The 22,520-nt window shown below is 40.5% G+C and overlaps 1 protein-coding gene across 1 annotated transcript in view; it reads right to left on the minus strand.

The window, feature by feature from the left end:
• The window catches only part of Dner (delta/notch like EGF repeat containing), a 331,006-nt gene that overhangs the window by 88,734 nt on the left and 219,752 nt on the right, over positions 1-22,520 (minus strand). Inside the window, exon 7 of the mRNA XM_006984167.4 lies at positions 9,829-9,942. Within this exon, the coding sequence (XP_006984229.2) occupies positions 9,829-9,942 (114 nt within the window). The remainder of the gene's footprint in view (positions 1-9,828; positions 9,943-22,520) is intronic.

Here is a 22,520-nt window from a genome sequence, read left to right on the forward strand (position 1 = left end):
AAGAAGTACATTTATTCTATCCTGTTAGGTTTATGGGAACACATTGTAAGTTCTTATATAAATACACATAGTTTTATGTGGTCCTAAGAGAATGCTTTCACCAAGCCATTATCCACTTTAGAATACTGCAGAAAGCAGTCCACTCCCAGAATGCTGTGATGATTATTAATGAGTATTAGGTGATATGTCTAGTTCCTGAACAGGACGTATTAGCTCAGATGCAACTCCTGTACCATGTGCTGTGAGCTTCTATAAACCTTTTAAGGTACAAAGCATTCCCACTGAAACTGGAGTTGGACAAGAGGGTTTATGTGGCTAGAGTAAGTACTCAAGGCTATAAAATTTGGGAAAACAAAACAGTTTGGATAAACCCACAGAGCTTGTTGCAAGACCACTGGGCTAATATAAAGGTCTAGACCCCAGGCCTCCTCTAATGATGCTTAAACTTTCCACTATGAACATTACCTAAAAGAAAATATATATATGCATTTATCAAGAGACTCTTAAAATGATATATTAGAATCAAAGATAGTTATAAAGGTAGTAAAGGTAGTAATTAGTTGTCAAGATCTTATAACCAGGCAGCAGGAAGAGATATAGTTTTATATGACTCCCCCAAGGTAACATGCCTAATTAATGGTCATTATCATAGCTAATTTATTCAGCACTCCCTACTTCTCATGTATAGACCTAGATTCTTGTATTCTTTGTAACTTGAGTGCTGATAGCATCCTTATTTTGGAAATGATGAAAATGAGCCTAGGAGAAGCAAATACTTTGGGGTCTAGACATAGATCTAAACAATGTGACCCTAAAATCCATACTTAAAACCACTTGACTCTAGAGCTTCATCATTAAGCCCAGATTTGGGTTTCCTGCCTTCAGGGCCAGAGAACACCACCTTATCTTCACACCAGGTGGGGATGCTTCTGTGCTATAAGTTTAAAAAGCAGAGTTGCATCTGATAGTAGATGGAAGATAGGGGTCCCTACCAAATTCCAGCACTTGCCTTCATGGTGACACAGCAAGTGTGGTCCACATAGATCCTATGATCTATGACTACATACTGAAGGGGTTTAATGCTCATAAACACCTTACTATTTAGCAACACTGATGTTTTAGTCATTGGATCAAAGAATGCTTCCTGAAAACAGCACATGAAGCCCATATTTGCACTTTAGTCTCTGGCTGCTATAAGCCTCCTGTGACAGACAGATGTTACAAAGGGACTCCACTCTACTGGGTGTGCCCTGTACCATGCGAATGGTCACACCTGTAAGCACAATGAGCATCCCTTATAGCTTTTATCACTACTGATTATTTATTTTTTATTGATCTCTGTGGTGTCTTTCAGCTTTCCCAGGGAGAGTTGAGATGCTGAGGTTAAGATGTTGGATGGATGGACAGACAGATGGATGGATGGATGGATGGATGGATGGATGGATGGATGGATGGATGGATGGATGGATGGATGGATGATGGATGGATGAATGGTACCATCCAGACTGTATTTGCATGTGTGCTTAAACATATCCACACACTGAAAAGTTGGTATGTAGTGATAGAGTATATATAATCAGAAACTTTCAGGGTTAAAATTCATCCAATTTCAAATTAAAGGATCTCAGAGTTCTGAGGCAAACATGAAATAACACTGAAGGAGAATGTCATAGCCATAGGCTAAAATGCCAGGCTTTCTTCCTTGTCTTTGCCATTGTTGCCACTCGATAAATTAAAAAACAAATGCTTGTTTGTAATTTTATTTTTTACAGTCCCTATAATAATCAGAATGAGAAGTACTTCTCAAATATGGATCTAGAGAAAGGTAAGTAGAAATCCTAATTAAAACCAGAATCCAGAGAATGGAGAGATAGTTCAGTGATTAAGAGCTTGCATGTCACCTACAGAGAACACAAGTTTTGTTCTCAGCATCCACAGCTGGCAGCTCACAAGTTCCTGTAATTCCAGTTCCTTGGGATCTGCTGCCTTCTTTTGACCTCCTTGGGCATCTGCACTCACACTTGCTCATTCTCACATACACATACACGTAATTTAAAATAATATTTTAAAAAACTATGTATTCAGTGATGGAAGACAAACATTTTAGTGTCAGAGATCAACATATACACCCCAAAAGACAGTTAATGGTGGCAACACAGCTGTCTCCCTAGTGCCTGATTCTGAGCTGTGGAAAAGGCATTTCAAGAAAGCTGACGTCAGAGAGACGGTTCCCAGGAAAGACATCATGCTCTATTGCTCATTCCAGATCAGATGAACAAGGAGCTTTAAATGGAAAGGTATGAAGGAAGACAGGGTGAGGGACACTAGCAGGCATTGATGAAAGCCCTGTCCACAGGAAAACTCTGGTACCCATGACTTTCTGAAAAAGACTGCTATGAGCAGATTCCATAATTTTTTTTTAAAGAGAGGGTCTCCTTTTTCCAGACTTAACTGAAATAGTTGAGAAGTAAAGAAACTTAAGAACTCAACAAACTGCATTTACTTTACTCACATTTATGGTGACAAAGATAGTCAGGGAGAGCAAGCCTCAGGGCAGCTGCACACAGGAACTCCTAACAGCTGTGACAGTGTGTGCAAGATGCGTGCAAGCCCAAGCCAGACCAAATCCCAGCATGGAGAGGGGAGTTGTGCACAAATCCTGCCCCTAGCTGTAGAGCTATTGGTAATTATTAGCTGCTGGGAGAGGGAGAGTTTTCTCTCTCAGAGTGGAGCTCTGGAGTCGACCAAACTCCAGTGGAAGGCCAGGCATCCAAGAACATTTGAGTTGATGATTGGCCTTGATGATTTTTGGTTTGGGAGGTTTAGGGTTGTGTGTTTTTTGTTTTTGTTTTGTTTTTTGAGCATAAAGCTGGGTGGATGGGGAAGTGGGCGTGGGCAATGATCTGGAAAGAGATGGGGAGTAAATGTCATTAAAATACATTGTATCAAATTCTCAAAGAACTAATAAAAAATTTAGAAGTATCACGGGTGCTGGGGGTGTAGCTCAGTCAGCAGCTTGTGCTAGTATGCAGGAAATCCTGGCTTCAATCACCAGCACTGCATCAACCAGAGGGTAATGGACATCTGAAATCCTCTTACTCGGGGAGTGGGGGGAGCAGAGGGTTCAGACATCCAAAACTATGTCCATCTATATAAAGAGTTCAAGGTCATCCTGGGATACATATTCTGTCTCAAAATGTATATATAAAATGAAATAAACACCATAGGACTTATTTTAAAGAATATGTCCAGAGATGATTAAAGTGGTTAAAGAGCATTAGAGGCCAGTCACCTGGGTTCCAGTTTCTGGCTATGTGACCAGAAGCAAGCTACTTGCCCTCATTCCAGTCCATTAAATAAAAATATTAATAGCACGAGCTTCATGAAATTGACTTAGGATAAAATTGGTGGACTAAGTAATTAGCATCTAAGTGTTGTCTTTTATGAGTGATTCATTTACTGAATAGTAACCTCTTTCTAACAGGAAACACGATCCACAGCTAGGGTTATTGGAGGCTTGGGGGCAACAAGGGGAATGAATAAAAATCCTACTCATTAGGCATGACAGGGAGGAGACAAAATCAACATCACTACACAAAGGACAAAGTGGAAAGGAAGCAAGGAGGTCAAGGGCTGGCTTAGAATTCCAAAATATTTCATGCTTTAATACACTTTTCAGAATTGCTTTAGTGTGTGGCTGATGTGAGAAGGATCCTGGAGGCACAGGCTCTTTTCCATGGGCAAACTGCTCTACATATTTAGTTACTATCCAACCACCCTAAGAAGAAATATAGACATAAAGAGGATAAAACTGTGACACTTCCAGGAAAATGTATGCAACCAGAGACTATCATGTTAAGCAAAATAAACCAGATTCAGAAATACAAATATCATGTTTTCCCTCATAAAAAGAATCTCAGTATATAGATAGATGATAGATAATAGATAAATGAGAGGGGGAGTGGGTGGGTGGGTAGATGGATGGATAGCAGATAGATAGATAGATAGATAGATAGATAGATAGATAGATAGATAGATAGATAGATAGCTGATGATAGATAGATAGATAGATAGATAGATAGATAGATAGATAGATAGATAGATGATGATAGATAGATAGATAGATAGATAGATAGATAGATAGATAGATAGATAGATGATAGGCAGATAGATAGATGATAAATGAGGTAGATGAGTGAGATAGATGATAGATGGCATCGAAGCAGGAGGGAACTTATTCTAGAGTTAGGTGGGGAGTAGGGAAGAGAAATGGGGAAGGCTAGTGATAAGGAAAATATAAGCAAAGTACAATGTATGGGACACTAAAAATTCTCAATAGAAAGTGGAATGCTTCTTCAAATGCTCATCACCAGTTACATGTTCCTGATACAAAGCTTCCAGGCCTTCCCAAAGGCATGTCAATCTTTAGTGAGAGAGATCTCTGAATAAAAAGATTGCTGGGAAACTCACCCTCATCCTTTCAATGCCTGAGTACCACAGTTTCCACAGCATGGTGCATGCAAAGGGCCATGGGATGAAGAAGAATCCTAGCCCTGGTACATAGGGCTTACCCTACTATAGGTCAATGGTGTTCGTTTAAACTTAACCAGTACTTCTTCCTCAGTGGTATCTCACTGGTGTGAGCAAAGGGCCCCTTGAACACAACATCTATAAAACCCACATCTCGCCGGGCGGTGGTGGCGCACGCCTTTAATCCCAGCACTCGGGAGGCAGAGCCAGGCGGATCTCTGTGAGTTCGAGGCCAGCCTGGACTACCAAGTGAGTCCCAGGAAAGGCGCAAAGCTACACAGAGAAACCCTGTCTCGAAAAACCAAAAAAAAAAAAAAAAAAAAAAAAAAACCCACATCTCCATTTCTGTTTCCTCCATTAAGAAATACAACCTGAAAGTGATGGAAACCACAGATTTCTCTCTCACTGTCCCCTGCTCTCCATGTCAACCCTTCCCAAGAGGCCTTGTCTTTTTCCCTTGAACTTCCCTCACAGTATCAGTGTCTTACTTCTTTCTAGAGTCTGTTCTTCAATTCCAGAAAGTCAGCTACTTCCTGGATTTCTGCAACTGTCCCCAGACCCTTCTCCTTATTTCCACTCTGGTCTCTCTCTACATTATGTTCAATACTGTCCCAGAATAAAATGATCAAATTACTTGGTTTAAATTTGCCAGTGGTTTAATGGCAATTAATGATGGAACAATGACAAAAATATCAAATAATTGTTGAGAGCATATCCAACCTCTTATCTGCATTAGATTTTATTGAAAACAGGAGGAGATCCCTTGAATCCCTATACTTACCCTTATCATCTTGTAGATGTGATACTGAGGCCCCAGAAGGCAAAGTTATTTTATCCATGGAATAGAGAGGTAAGTGGTTTCCATGCCTGAGGAAGTTACTGGGGTCACAGGCAGATGGGTACTGAGGCGGGGTGTGGGACTTGTGGATTGCAGGGTCCGATGGGGGGGGGGGGTTGGTGGGGAGCTTCCCACAGGAGTTTTTCTTGCTGGCTGGCAACTGGGGTAGAGTTGGGTGGGGGTTCCCGGGGACTGGCTGTGTCCCAGGGCCTGGGTCCTAGGGGCCTAGAAAGTTAAGTGGAAGGGCTGGACTCAAACCCTAAGCCTCTGCCTCCCTCTACTCCAGGATGAAGTAGTAGTGTCTCACTTGTAGCCCGGGAAGCCCTATAAGCCCTATAAGCCTTACCCTACCCCCTTTCAACAAACTACCTCCAAGCCCTCAGCTTAGCATCACCTCTGCCCTCAGGCCTTCAACACAACACTGTACCCAGGAGGGACCCTTTTGGCTGCTCCAACCACCAACCACCAAGATCCAGTACCTTGCACAGTATCTGATGAATAGCAAATACTCAGAAAAGCCTCTGCCAAGAAGGAAAATGATACATGAATGAAAGCTGAGCCCCTTGGTTCTAGCCCAAGCTGTGCGATCTCTCCTCTTTAAGGCTCTGGAGTTTGTTGTACCTTCCTACTAAATATCAAAAAAAAAAAAATGATAAAGCATTTGGGAGTTGACTAAACTCTTTTTGCAAAAATCCCATGTGGATCCATAATGTCCCTGAACCCTAACCTTGACTGAAGGAATACGTCTAAAAGGAGTCAGGTGGCAGCTGACTCCTCTGGAGCGTGACAAAGCTTTGAAAAACTGCAGAGTGTTTGTAGGCAAGTCACAATGTTGCTGCTTGCTCAGCCATCAGCCCTGTTATTCCTCCAAGTTCTCCTGTTTGTCTGAACTGCCAAAGAAAGATAAAAGGGGGGTGGGAGGTGCTGTAAAGAGCAGGCTCATAAAGCATATGTATGATACACCTTCACTATGGGAACCATATGCTTTACCAACACACAAAATTGTTGCTGGGGGTAATTGGATATCCTGCCCATGCTCCTTCCTAGGTCAGTAGGAATTAAACCCAAGTGCAGCTCACGGGAACCCAGGTATTAGAAGATGGCCAGGCTCTTGGCCAGGGGCGGCTTCCGGTGATTTGAAGTAAGACTTAGACTTATTCCTTCAGTCAAGGTCAGGGTTCAGGGACATTATGGATCCACATGTCTTCTGCGCAGGGTCTGTGTTTAACCTCTGCAGAGTATGAGAAACTATGTAGTTGCCTGTGTTGTATCTGTGAATCAGGAGCCTACTTAACAGTTTTAAGCATGGGAAAACTCTACTATAGCATTGTTCTTACAACATTAAAGATCTAAAGTAATCCCCTCACAGCAGAAATGGAACAAAACCGTTCCCAATGTCAGACTCTACCTTCCACCACCCGCCTGTCTCTTTCCTAGTAGTAAACCCATCTTTTAAAATAAAAACAGCCCTAAAGATAGGACTCTCCAGTGGCTTAGTTTTTCTAAGACATCATAAAGTTGCCGTGAAGCACAAAGAAGGCAAACTATGTTGGATGTTTTTAATGTGAGTTTGTATGGGAACTAAAACAAGTCAAGCAAAATAGAAATCTTGAGTGGAGTTTCACTATTAGGCTCTATTTTATTATTATGCTAGTTCATTTTATATGTACATATATGTATGTCAATATATATGTGTGTATCAAATATATATGTGTCAAATTTTGGTGATTTTTACATATATATTGACACATATAAGTTCATATACATGTTAAAATATATGTGTCAAGTTTTGCTGAATTTTGACATATATATGTAGCGTGTGTGTGTGTGTGTGTGTGTGTGTGTGTATGTGTGTGAGTATGAAAATCACCAAAATTCCTAGATTGTTATGGTGATATTTTATTTGTGCTAAAATGTGATTTTATTTGTATGTTAATAAATGAAGTTACCTGGGGATCAGAGCTAATAGTAAGCCAAAGCATAAGTCTGGCAGTGGTAGCACATGCCCTTAATCCTGATCACAATACTTAACACTGGATTAGATTTTTGTATATTGTATACAAATATATATTGAGATTGATATTGTTAGAAAATGCTATATATATATATATTTCTAATCTTGTTCAAGATATTGTACTTATACCATTCATTTAACAATGTAATGCAATTTGCTGATCCTTGAATGTTATTATTACCAACTATTAGGATATAAAGAAATGAAAGTTAGTAGTTAGACATTACAATGGAACTTGTAGTCATATTAGGTGTGTTTTCAAGATTGAGCAGATATATTTTAGATAGACAAGTCATCTCCAAACCCTTCAGAGATCTGAATATGGCATTTAAAATGTTTTAATAACTTAGAAAATTTTTCTTTTATTGTTATGACTATGAGACATGTCAGCTCTTGGCAGTACCAATCTACTTCAGAGAAAATATGGGCATTGAAGAAACTGCATATGGAGTTAACTTTCATTGTGGCAAAAGTTAGCCACTGAACAACAAAGCATCCTCGAATCAACTACTGACAAACAGGACAAAATGAACAGACAGGACATGAAACAAAGGACTACCGATTCTTGCCAGGAGAAGTGTGGTTGTGGCTTTAACAAAAGGCACCTTCTGAGGCCAGGACAATATGGCACTATCCCTGAAGTGGCCTTTGCAATCCGGAAAAGGTACAGTGCCCTTTTCTTCAAAGGCAGCTGAACAGGCAGTGGACTGATGGCTTCTGATGGGCAGTGGAACAGCAGCTGAAATAGTTATTCTTGAAAGAGTAACTAAGCTGACGGAGTCTAACCTCTCAATGGTAGACTGGCATTTAATAAAAGAGTTGAAGCTACCCACAAGCTGAGAAGAAAGGGATGCGGAGAAGAATGGGATGCCGAGATAAAGCCACACACACAAGCCAAGAAGAATGGACAGCTGAATTCAAAAAGTAAAAAACATCAACAATTTCCAGAATTTAAAATCCTGAATCATGACAGGACACTAGTGGAATTCAGGTGTTTCTGGTATATAGACTGCTCTCATCCAATGTGAGGTTGAACTGTTGACCTTGTGTACATCCTACTTCACAAACAAGTCTGTCAGATACGCTAAGCCTATAGTCTGAAGATGATGCTCCAACACTGCGGAGAAACCTTGGGTGACTGTCCAGGCAGCTGGCTGTTTCTGTCAACTCACATTTTTTTTTTTTGGAAGCTGCTTGCATGTACTTCCTGTTTTTATTTTTGTTAGGTAATATTATTTCCTTCTTGGGTCTCTAAGGGAGTTGAAGATTAGATAGTGTTAGTTAAAGATTAGATAGTTATAGTTTTCCTTGTTAAGAATCTCAGAAAAGAAACTCACTAAAGGGGTGTAAGTGTATAAATTTGAAAGACATTATGAGATAGTTCTGTTAGTAATATAAGTTAGGGTAGAAAGTGAATCAGGTACATTTTGGACTCACCAAAATAGGATAGATAATAGAAGTATTTTCTCTGAATTTTTCAAATGCAAATGGACTAGACATAGTTTAGGTATTTATTGCTTGTATATATTGTATATAGTTATTGTATTTTTATATATAGTTTTTCTTATATTAGTTATAACTTTTTCCTTTTTTCTTTTTATTAAAAAAGAAAGGGGGAAATATGGTGGTATTTTATTTGTGATGAAGTGTGATTTTATTTGTATGTTAATAAATAAAGTTACCTGGGGGTCAGAGCTAATAGCAAGCCAAAGCAGAAGTCTGGCAGTGGTAGCACACGCCCTTAATCCCAATCACATGACAGGCAGATCTCTGTGTGTTCAAGGACACCACTAGCATGAAGACACATGCCTTTAATCTCAATACCAACCATAGACACCTAGAGGTCTGTATAGACAGGCAATGATGAGGAGGTCATGTGGTTGGGTTTACAACCAATGAGAAGGCAGAACAGAAAGTCAATAAAAAGACAGACACACAGGAAGTAGGTCTCTTTCTCAGGGGAAGGACGGCAGTGGCAGTAAAGGGTAAGAAAGGGTTTTAAGTCTCAGCTCTTAGTTACTGCTCTGACCTCTTGGGCTTTTAACTCTGCATTTGCCTCTGTGGTTCTTATTTAATAAGACTGTTACATCTACAGATTGTATCTATTTTCCAAACACAGCAGTAAAGAGAACCCATGTTGGACATGGCGATGCATACCTATAATCTCAGTACTCAAGAGGTAGAGGCGGGAAGATCCAGAATTTAAAGTCATATTCAGCTACATAACAAGTTCTAGACTATCCTGGACTGCACAAGACCATTTCTCAATAAATAAAAGAATAAAACTGAGGGGATCATATTCTGGTTCAGCTCTATAAATTGTGTGTGTGTGGGGGGGGTGTTTCTCTTGTATGGAATGTTTAAAAACTGAAAGTACCAAACTGATCAAAAGGGCTTATGATTTAAAATGGAAAATGAAAAGCTTCCCAAGAGTTACAAATCTTACCTTCCAGACACTGGCAGGTGAACCCACTGAGACTGGATACACATGTGGCTCCATTTCTGCAAGGATCGAGGACACAGTAATCAATCTTGGACTGGCAAAGCTCTCCAGTATAACCTGCAGAAAAAGAAGATGCCTGTTGTCCAAGACCTGGTATTCTAAAACCACCAGAGCCACCCCCAAATTGAGAGACTCAACCAGAGTCCACCCTTGGAGGCAGCAGCCTTGCACTAGAGTGTCTCGGACACTCCTTAATCTTGTGTAGTTCTATAACCAGAACCACCAGAACATTAGAGCTTTGGTTCAAAATGCACTCACTTTGCAAATTGCTTTCTCTCATACTAACTCTGAGTTTTATATTATCAGAATCTGTAAAAGCTAAGACTGAATTCCACTGTCCCTTGGACAGTATCCCTCTGACATGAAGTGCCCTGGGACTGAGAGGGGGGCTACCTTCCCTCAGTCACCACCATACCACACTATACAAGAGGTATTAAATAGTTTTAATGGGTCTAATATTTAGAACTAAAAGCAGCCACCTGTGTTAATTCTGTACCCAGTGCTCTCATTTTAAAGACTAAGAGATTGCGGCACATACAACAATAATCACATTAATATATTATTCTTAATACTTACTTGAGTCATAAATCCAGCTCTCCCTTCCCTATGAAGCTAGCCCCCAGGTGACCTTGTGGGATAGTGACATAATCCCAGGCAAGCGGTGGGAAAATCAGGTTGTAAATCTCCTAGAACACCTTGGGCAGCCTGAAGGCTTTAAATAAATCCCAGATTTTTAATTCACTTTGAAAACAAAGCCCTCCAGAGAGGCAAGTTTAAAGAAAACAGCACACTAAAATGCTTATCTTAGAGTGGGCAATGCTTCAGGGAAAATATGGAAAATACAAGGTATAAAATACAAGGCAAAAAATGGTGCTCTTCATTGGTGATACCTGAGTGACGAAATCATTGATAGTCTAGAGAAAATTCCCATTATAAATTTAAACAGACATATCTTCGACACAATTATAATTATACAGTAGTATTTTCTATGTTTCTATGGTGTCTTGGACTACATGAAAACTTGCCTTTCTGGATTATTAGTTTTGAAAGGCCATGGCCAGCACACACAGCTTAGACATGAAGAACTCAGGCAATGAAGTGAGTGAGAGATGATCTGTCTAAACTCCAATTACCTGCCCTGTAAGTGTGAATTACAATGAATGGAGGCAATCATTTTAGCATCTGCAACCAGGACTCTTCCTCACTCATGCCCAAACAAGCCAAGAAGGTTCCAGTTACCAACAGGGATGGGTGTGACACCAGCCTCTGAGCTAAAAGCCTGACACCAAGACAAGAGGCTACTTCAGAATTCCAAAGAGAATTTTTCAGTATGATATCACAGCAAGAATGTAGCTTCAAATGAAAGCTCTAGATTCAAAGTGGGAGACAGTATGCTTGCAAGGAGAAGGCTGTGAACAATGTTTGGCTAATTTTAAAAAAAGTGTTCACATAGAGCGTGTACTTTGTACTTTGGTTGTTTTTGTTTTTTTGTTTTTGTTATTTTGGTTGTTGTTTTTTTTTTTATCTGAGATAGTTTCTCTCCACTGCATCCCTGAGGTCAACACTAGTCTACCATACATACATACACTCTGCTCTCCTGTTCCATCCCTTCCCTTTTTCAAATAAGGAAATTGAGGATTAGAAAGATTAAACCCTTTGCACAGTCTCCAGGGAGTCAAACTCCTGGGGCACAAGCCCTTACACACAGCTGTGCCTAAGTCACCAAGCAGCCTAGACAGAGGCCAGACAGGGTCCTGCCTATGATCTCAGACTTGGGAAGGTGAGGCAGGAGGATATCAAAGTCCAGGCCAGCCTGGGCTACACAGCAGCAGCATCATTTAAAAAAGAGGGAAGAAAGATGATAGAAGAAAACTGTAATGACCATTGCTTTGGACAATTGGAAATTTCAAACATACTTAAGCATGGGGAGACTAAGATCTAACCCTCCACACTTGTCACCTAGCTTCAAGCTATTACTATTTTTATGTAATATTATCTGGTCTCCTCAGAGTTCTCCATAAGGATATCTTAAAACAAATTTCATTTCTCCTGTAAATATTTCAATATGTATCTTTTACAAAAGGGGATTTTAAAAAAGATGGATCTTAATGTCCTCTCTACTATTTAGTTTTATTTATAAACTTAATTAAACATTTTTAAAACTTATTACATATATTAATTATACTTAATGGATTTCACTACATTTTCATATCTGCTTCTATGTTGATCATATTCATCCAATTACCCTCCCACTCCCTCCCACTCTCAATGATCCCATTTTAAGCCACATGTATTAATACCAAAATTTTATCTTTTAATAACTGCAGTTGTGTGAAAATATAAATATCCCTATGCACTTATTTTTATAGACCTAATGATATGAAGCTATAAGTGGAATTCATCTGAGGTACTGTTCAATGAGCCAGTACTGTACACTGGTTATATAAGAAATCAATGAAAGAAATTAATTCATATTTTAATATTAGGTGTTTGGGCTTCCATAGTGACTTGAGGATGCCACAGGCACTCAAGTGGGTGACAATGCAGAAGTTCTACATCCCTTCAGAAGGTCTGAAAGAATAGTTTTCATATGCCAAGGTCAGTCGTGGGTCCCTAGTGAGGGAACTCTCATCTGGGATAAACTCTATCTCATTATTTTATTTTCCTTGTGCTTTAAAGTGTTTGAGAATTTTGAAAGTGTGAGAAACAGAAAAATATGATTGAAAAGATTGTGGCTAAATGGATACACTTGTGATCTATGAGTCTACTGGCATATCCTCAGCATTTCTGCAAATGAAAAACAATAATGGAGGCATGCAGTGTTGGTGGGGTACAGAGACGTAGGCTGGGATATGAGGTTATGAGACACAGAGCATCCCTGGCAAAACTGCAAATACCTGGTAACTACCAGCACCCTAGTGACAATAGACGATATCCATCTGTGTGTGTACAGAGCAGTTTTGATGCCTGTCCACACCAGGGTAGTCATGGGGAGCCAGGAATTATTGTTGGCCTTTCTAGCTGATCCTCTACTCTGTTATATAGTTGATTTCTAAATCTTCACTGTCTTTATTTTCTGATCCTACCTGACTGGCCACTTCCTCGGCCTCTCTGAAGTAGGCAGTCAACAAAGAATGGTAGAAACATATGTAAAGGCACAGAGCAGGTGTGAGTAATGCTGGCATTTCCCCTAAAATGCAGGACAATGACAAGCTTCACTCTGGTTTCCAGTGGAAGATCTACACAAACCAATGGCAAGGACAGGCAAGGATTGGTGAGTGTGAACGCTCCTGTCCTTAGCCAGTGGCAGAGTTCCTTCTGACAACTGGGTCACAAGCACTAAGCCTTCCAGATTATTACCACAGCACCATGACACCTTTTATGTCATCTAGGCCCAGGCATCACTGTCTCTAAGGACTCTAGCAACAGTTTCCCAGACCATCACTTTACACTGGCTTCCTTTCAATCCATTCTCCACATAGAATTAACCAGAGGAATATTTGAAGGTGTAATTTAGTTACTACTACACCTATATGTAAATCCCTCTAGTGGCTTCCCAAAGGGTTTAGAAGAAAACTAGTCAGTGGCTAAAAGGTAAGATGATCTGACCCCTGCCTTCCTCCTCTTTGTTCATTCTCCCCGCTGACCACCATGCAGCAACCACTTGGCCTCATTCTGTTCTTAAACTCACCAACAACTCAGTCTTTAGCTTCACACTAGCCTGGGACTAGATAAAGATATGAGAAGAATACAGGATTCAAAACAGAAAAGAAAACAGGCATAGCCCTGCCCTACCCAGAGAAGGGTAGCATGAACTTAGAATTGCCATCTTACAAAGATATTACTGAAGAAAGTTAGAAACAAACTTTGGGGGAGGCTGAGGAAGTGGCTAACCAAGACAAAAGTCCATCGGGAGGATCAGAAAATAAAGACAGCAAAGATTTAGAAATGAACTATGTAACAGAGTAGAGGATCAAATAGAAAGACAATGAAGTTGCCTCAAGAATCATGGAAGAGGTTGGAGAGATGGGTCAGTCAGAAAAGTGTCTTTCTCACAAGCATGAAAACCTCAATTCAGACTCCAGGATCTACATAAATCCAGGCCTGGTAGTGTGTGCCCAGAAATCCCAAGGATGGGAGGCAGAGATAGAAGGATCCCTGGAACTCTCTGGCCAGGTACTCTAGATGAAGTGGTAAGCTCCAGATTCAGTGAGAGACATCTCAAAAATTAAGGTGGAAGAAGTGATTGAAGAAGACACTCAACATTGACTTCCACACACATGCACATACAAACATGTACACATGGGTACATCACACACAAACACAAACACACACACACACACACACACACACACACACAAATCCTATCAAACATAGAGAAAGCTAATTAGCTTCAACCTTTGTCAGACTTGCAAATACTATCAGAGTATTGAAGTGATGGTGTTTCTTAAAGCCAGTGGCTGTGAGTTGTGAAATCAAGGCACTGGAAGACTGTGAACTTAGAATCACATGTTGTTGCAAAGGACCAAAAGGAAGGCATGACCTGTATGGGTGCCCAGGTTTTGTGAATCTGCAAGCTCCAGTTTATGTGGATCAAAAACTCAAAACAGCTTAGAACAATAAAGTGTTTCTTTTGCTTGCAGAAGTTCTAACCCCAGAAAGAGGTAGAAGCGTGTTGTGATTTGAACATAAAATGCCCCATGAGCTCATCTGTCTGAACACTTGGTCTCCTGACGATAGTTCTGCTTGCTGTAGGGGGTTAACCACCAGAATAAGAACTTGAGGTCTTTTTCATCCCAGTCCCACTTCCTGTGGCATCCACCACTGGAAAGCCGCTGTTGTCACGCCTTCACCTCCATGACAAACTGTACCCCTCAAACTGAGAGCCAGAGTACAGCCCTCCTCCCTTCAGCTGCTTCTAGTTGGGGACCAGGTCACAGCCATGAGAAACGTACTAAACAAACCAACTACAGAAGGGACAGCGTTGGTTATGTTCAATCTACAGGATTACCACTTTGGTTTTGGTTAGGCTAATCTGGCATGTGAGAATGCCAAGATTACACACATCACAACTGAAGAGACGTGGATGATGTCTGAGAGAACTTCTCAGACATGATTCCAATCACAGTGTTAAATTGGGTAACTGATTATTATGTTTTTGGCTAATGAATTTTAAACTGAAATGTGTGTGAGGTTGTTAGATCACATTGAGATGTTTAACAGATCTCAGAAATTACTATTTAAAACTTAATTCTCCTAAGGGAACAAACACAAAGGAATAACTCCTTTCTTTTTTAATTTTTTAAAATTTGTGTGTTTGTCTGTGCACACATACGCCACAGTGAATGGGGGGGCAGAAGATAATTTGTAGGAGTCAGTTCTCTCCTTTCCACCATGTGGGTCCTGAGGATGGAACCCGGGTCATCAGGCTTGGCAGCAAGTGCCTTCACCCACTGAGCCATTGTGTTGTCCCACAAAAGACAATTTCTGATAGTCTTCTTTGGCACAAAACCATTCTAGGACGTCTGAGACCTCAGCCCAGGTCACTCTCAGGCTATGCTCTTGGCCTCTGTATTCTTTCGGAACTGCCGTGCCTATTAGGTCTAAGCTCAGAGATCAGCGACTTGGACCTGCAGCTCTGCCCTTTACCTTGAACTTGATGTATATCCCTACTTGTCACTATATGAATATATTTATTTCTTCCTCATCTAGAAGATCCTAAGAGCAGGCTTAATTCCCAGAGTCTATGCTCTGTCTCCTTACACTTACCATCACTTGAGATGATTCTCTCATCCATTCACTTCTAAGTACATCTATCTGATAAACATGAATGGATTTGCCTTACACATGCATTCTCAACTTCTTGAGAATGAGGACTTTGCCTTATTAATCCCTTGACCCTTGTAACTTATAATATTTCCCAACACAAATAATTGTTCAAGGAATGAGTCCCATTTATTTAAGGTTTTTCCCTAAACTCACTGCATCTTTTAACTAAGGTTTTTTTTGTTTTTTTTTTCTATCCCAAAGCAACAATATCCAGAAACCAAATAAGTGAAGTGTGCTTTCCACTCTTTCTCCTAATGGGCATTAAAATAAACACAAAGATGGGGAGTTTTATTTAGTTAGTTTTGGTTTTTGTCTTTAAAAAAGAAAAAAGAAAAATGGTTATCTCACAAAATATACTATAGTAGTAGTTTGAATGAGAATACCCCATAGGCTCATATATTTGCATGATTAGTTCCCAGTTGGACAGTTAGGGGAGGATTAGGAGGTGTGGCCTTGTTGAAGGAGGTGTGGCCTTGTTGGAGGAGGTGTGGCATTGTTGGAGGAGATGTGGCCTTGTTGGAGGAGGTGTGGCCTTGTTGGAGGAGGTGTGGCCTTGTTGGAGGAGATGTGGCCAGAAGAAGTGGTGTGTCACTGGGGGTGGGCTCACACAGTCTTAGTATCACTTTCTCTACCTGTTGCCTGTGTAGATCAGGATGTAAAGCTCTCTGCTACAGCACCATGTCTGTCTGTTCCCCGCCATGATGATAATGGACTAAACCTCTGAAACTATAAGCAAGCCCCCAGTTAAATGCTTTTTTTTTTTTTTAATGAGAGCTGTTTGGTCATGGTGTCTCTTCACAGCAATAGAACAGTGGCTAAGACTATCTTATGCACTATCAAAAATCACCTTACTTTTTGCTACAGTGGCCAGCACCCCCAACTTGGGAAACTGCAATGACCAATCATCCTTCTCAGAGGCCCCTCCCCATTCAGTCAGTCCAAAAGTTAAGCTGGCCCACTTCTGAATGTCAGTCCTGCTTCTCCAACTCCTCATTCAATGGTTCCCTGCAACATGGCAAATTAACATGGCAGGAACAGAACTCATCACCTTTTTCTGCCTCAGGAGTCCCTGATCAGGTTAGATTCCTCAAGTTGGTGGTTCTCAGCTGGGCTGGTTCTCCCCAAGGGTCAATTGGAATGTCTGGTGACACTGTTCAATGTCCGATCACTAGGGATGCCACTGACATCTAGTGGGTACAGAGTACTGCCAAACATTCTAAAAATACAACAGTCTCCACCCCAAAGAACTATCTGGTCCAAAATGACCCTAATGCCAGGGCTGGAAACCCCAAGTCAGAGGGATGTTATCCTTTCAGACTGAAAATCATTCTTTTTATCCCAATCCCTCCTCCTTCCATTACACAGAACCATTCCTTTATAAACTAGAGATAGTATGTTCACAGCATTTTGAATAATCAGAATTCTAGGAGTACCTTATAATAGCTCCAAATCAGAGACTATTTTAAAATACACGATTTGACTCTAAAAACTCTAAGTAATTGAGGAATTTACGATTGGGGTATTCAGAATGAAGTAATTGGTTCAAAATGGATAGCTTGGAAAGACTGCCTGAGAATCATAGGGTTGCTCTTTTTTCTTTTCTTTTCTTTTTTTGTTGTTTTTGCTTTTGTTTTTCAAGATAGAGTTTCTCTGTGTAACAGCCCTGGTTCTCTGGCTCTCCTGGAACTTATTCTGTAGACCAGGCTGACCTCGAACTCACAGATCACAAAGATCTGCCTTCCTCTGCCTCCTGAGTGTTTGGATTAAAGGCATGAGCCACCATACCCAGCCTTTTTTTTTTTTTCTTTAGAAAACATTCTAGTATAACAAAGATGAAAACAATGTGACTTGGAGATTCACAAGGATGCCTTCAGAGATGCAGGGAACACACAGTACTCTTATAGAGGTCTAAACATGAGTAATGTTAGGTGAATCAATGTGCATATGACAGGAAGTGTGCCCTGGCGGAGAGCCTGCTCATGACAGAAATACCATGTGCATTTAAGAAAAGCATCAGACTATAAACCCATTCACCAGGTGTCTTCATTAGGGTTTCTCTTGTTGTAAAGAGACACTATGACCACGGCAACCCTTATAAAATAAAACATTTAATTGGAGTGGCTCACTTATAATTCAGAGGTTCAGTCCATTATCATCAATGGTGGGACACGGCGGTATGCAGACAGACATGGTGCTAGAGAAGCAGCTGAGAGTCCTATATCTTGCAGCCAACAGGAAGTGGTCTCTGTGTTACTCTGAGCGAAGCTTGAGCAAAAGAGACCTCAAAGCCCACCCCCATAGTGACACGCTTCTTCCAACAAAGTCATACTTCCTAATAGTGCCACTCGCTTTGGGGGACCATTTTCTTTCAAATCACCACACCAGGTGTTAACAAACTACATGCTATCTAATATATATTTGGAAAACTTGATTTTATACTATTTTGTATTTCGGTATACATCTTAAAATTTAATGGCTTTTTTCTTTTTTCTTTTTTTTTTTTTTTTTTTTTTTTTTTTTTTTGGTTTTTCGAGACAGGGTTTCTCTGTGTAGCTTTGCGCCTTTCCTGGAACTCACTTGGTAGCCCAGGCTGGCCTCGAACTCACAGAGATCCGCCTGCCTCTGCCTCCCAAGTGCTGGGATTAAAGGCGTGCGCCACCACCACCGCCCGGCTAAGAATGGCTTTTTTCATCCGGTGTCAGAATGACTGAGACAAAACTACAGCTAAGTAGTATCTTTTGACTTCTGACAACATAACAAAATCTACCTTGCCTATCTACCTGTCATTATGACTGCACTACCTAACCCCTCCAAACAAAGGAAACCTTTCAGAGGTCAAGGATGAATCACATGCTTGTAAGGAAAGTTCCTAAATGAGTCAGACTATTTCAAAATCAATTTATCAGTTATATCTGTAAAAGAAAACATCGAACACCCTTCCCAACACAGTTGTCTGTACTGAAGAAGGTTACTGCAGGATTCTTCTACTGAGAATGAAAAGCATTTCCCTTGCTGTTTTAGCTCTGTGAGGGAGAATCTAATTGTTTCTTTGGAGCACTGTTCTGGAAGCTTCCAAAGTGGGAATTAAAGTGAGAGCTATTTTTAGCACAGCCAGTCTTTTTATAATCCAGCCTGTGCAGTGGAGTGAAGCTCTTGGATTTGAATGGAAAGCCTCATGCCACCAAGAGAGCCCACCAGCTTCAGATCTTACCCTCCAGGATCTGAGCAGCTGGTGCCAGCACCTCAGCCACAGCTGCTGAGAGGAGATGCAGTGCCTAATATCTGCATGCCAGACAATAAATAAATAGCAGGAATCGGTGCACCATCAAGCTATTCCATCTTGGTACATGCAATTTCATTGTGGGAAGGCAGGAATTATCCAGAAAGAGAGAAAAAGATGGGCTGGCATGAGAAAACCAAACATGTCTGGACAAATGTAAACCTAAGTTAAAAACCAAAGGTAAAGAAAGATACATATGGCTCACAAAAGGCAAATCAGTAGCATATAATTAAAGTGTGATGTGAATAAAAGCATGAAAGAAAGCTTAGCATTCAGCAGAAGTGAATAAAAAAATCTTAGTCTCAAGGTTTGAAAGAAAGCAAAATATATCCAATACCCAAATGCACAGGAAGTAGAGAGAACAGAAAGGATATGGTTTGGGAAACCATTGGTTCATGGTGGTAAGCTGAATGGGCTCATCCAAGTCTTCAGAACATTCATTGTAGTGGGTAGCCATTCCAGCTTTGGTCTGGAAGTTCCAACCCGCATTGAGGCTTTGGTAACTATCGCGCCTACAAGGAGGTCAGCCAAGGTCTCCAGCAGGCCCTGCTTTGGGGCTGTACCAACGCCACCTGCTGGCTGAAAAGTGCTACCACACACACAAACAAGCATAGTGTTTCAAGCAAAAGTACTTGTTGATCACAGTGGGGGGGGGATTTGCCCTGGAGGAGGTGGGAATGGAAGGTGGGCTGGGGGTAAGGGGAGGGGGTGGGAGGGGGGAGAATAGGGAAACCCGTGGCTGATATGTAGAACTGAATGGTATTGTAAAATAAAATAAATAAAATTTTTTAAAAAAGTACTTGATAATTTTACACCTTAAAATTGACTAACAAATTTTGAGTAATTCTTGTAATATGGCCAACATTACCTCACAAGAATTTAAAAACCTTTTTGCCTGTATGATGAATGACATCTTCCTGGAAATATACGACCTCCCTAAGGCATATCTGGCCTGTACCATTTTGACATTCATCATAATAATTCACACAGTGTTCAAACACTGGTTTAATAACAATAACAAAGATGAGTCATTATTGGGACTGATACAGGCTTTAAAAGACAACAATGAAGGCTTACAGAAAAAGATTCTTTCTTTAAAATCTGCTAATCAGGATTTACAAAACAGGCTTGTACCCAAAATTGATTTTATTGATAATAAATATGAATATTTAATGGATAGAACACTAACTCTCCAGAGTGAAGTTGTGGCTACTCAGACACTATATAAGGAAAAAAGATTATCATTAATTGATAAGATAAGGTCCATGGAATCATGTGTTTCAGAAGAACATAAAAACTTCCATGATTCCATGAGAAATCTAAAATCTCTTACAAGAGAGGAGGTTCACTCTCTAGAACAGACCCTAGGTGCTCATTTGCAAGCCCTGGAGGAAACTCTCAATAAACATGACAAGGGACCTAATAACCAAAAGGACAAGACCATACAGGTTGTAACATCTCCAAATAGTTCTCATACAATGGCTTATCCTGTTATCACCCATGAGAAGGCAACAGATGACACACACCCCGAGCCATATATGACATATACATTACAACCAATTTCAACAAGTGTCTTTAAATATAAAAAGAAAACAGTAGTTACATATGGGATACACTCCACATACGTAAAACAGATGTTAAATTCGTGGTCTACCTCACATGAAATCATTCCGGATGACTGGCATCAGTTAATTTCAGCTGTTCTAAAATATAGCCAATAGTTATAGTAAAAAAGCTGGTTGAGAAAAGAGACAAATGGCCAAAATGAGGATGAAGATGCCTAGTTCTCAAGACACTGAGTGAGATCAACTCCAACCAGCAGGTCCAATATCTATCAAATGTACCTTTAAATCCACAGAAGCTTGCACAATGCCTAGGCACCAGTGTATCACAAGAGGCTCTGCGTTTTGTGAATGAATGAAGGATTTGTGGATTTCCAGTCCACAGAGCAATGTGCCTATCTACTATCATTTGAGCTCCAGTTCCTTGCAGGCAATTTAGAACTGTGGTCCTCTCAGTGTGATCAGCATTAGCATCATCTGGGAACATCTGGCAAATGAGCAATAAAATCCATCATTTGCTGAAGCAGAAACCACAGGTGGGCCCAGAGACTTAAGTCTAAGGAACCCTTCCAGTATGAAGAGACGACTAGGGGTAAACCACTAGCTGAACAAGTGTGAAGAGTTCAGATTCTCCAGTACTCAGATGAGGTGGTATAGATCTGTGATCTTGTGCTGCTGCTGTGAGATGAAATGTGGAAATGGGAGCATTCCCAGAAGCTCAAGAGCCAACAAGCCATGTGTACACAGTGGCTAACACCAAGACACTTTGCCTCAAACAAGGTGGAAGATGAGTAGTGACACCTGATATGTCCTCTCATGTCCACACATGTCCCATGACAAATGCACATGTACACACATACACACACACACACACACACACACACACACACACACCACTCTTAAAACTGAAATATAAAGATTAAAAAAAAAATAAAAAAGAAACCTTCCAGATTATTCTGACATTGTGTATCTACTAAACAGGAAAGTGACCAGCAAGTATTCTTTTAATATACAATATTAATGCTATTTATTTAAAATTTTTTGTATATAATTCAGATTACTGAAGGAAAATTTAAAAAACAAAAAGTATAACAGGTCCCCAGACCTTAGCATGAGTGATGCCATTGTGAAAGTGCCATTCAGGCCTTGGAACCTAGGACATGATCAGCAACAAGTACCAAAGGAGAGCAAAGACCTAGTCCATCAAAGTCCAGAATTCCGGGCAAGTCCCTGAATGGACTAATCTTGCTTTTTGGCTTTTGAAGTTCTGCTTCTGACGAACTGTTCTTGCTAAGTGGGGTATGTCAATCTAGGATGTGTTTTCGTTGTTGTTGATGTTGTTGTTTTGTTTGTTTTGTGTCTAAAAGCCCACCCTGAGAAAGGCTTGGGACTGCACTTGGGTCCTGAATACCCAATGTTATCACTGGCCAGCTAATAAAGACTTCTACTGGCTTGAACCTGTGTTTGAGTAGCCTTCCCTGGTGGATACCTCTGGGCTGGATGATATTCAAGAGCCATAAAGGAGCCCTTAAACCAAGCTCAGGTTGAAGGGATAGAGAAAGAAATTCATTCTTCACCTTTCTCTTGTATCAATGTCCAAGGCCAGAGAAAGAGGTGTCCCATATGGGCCACTCATCCTGGGCTTGTGTGTGTGTGTGTGTGTGTGTGTGTGTGTGTGTGTGTGTGTGTGTGTGTAAACATAAGCATGTGAATGCATATAAATGTATGTATATATCTGTGTGCAGGTGTATGCTGTATGTATGTATATATATGTATGTGTGTTACATGTCCATTTGCACTGGTACAAACATGGAATATATAAGAATATAAACATGACTATGTGTACATGTATGTTTGTGTATGCATATGTTCTCTTGTACCCACCCCCTCTTCCTCCTTCGAGTCATGGCACCAATGAAATGAATGATAAGTGGCACTGGTTACAGCACTGGTTACCACATGGA

Source organism: Peromyscus maniculatus, chromosome 13 (assembly GCF_049852395.1).
Source record: "Peromyscus maniculatus bairdii isolate BWxNUB_F1_BW_parent chromosome 13, HU_Pman_BW_mat_3.1, whole genome shotgun sequence".
Classification (NCBI taxonomy): Eukaryota; Metazoa; Chordata; class Mammalia; order Rodentia; family Cricetidae; genus Peromyscus; species Peromyscus maniculatus.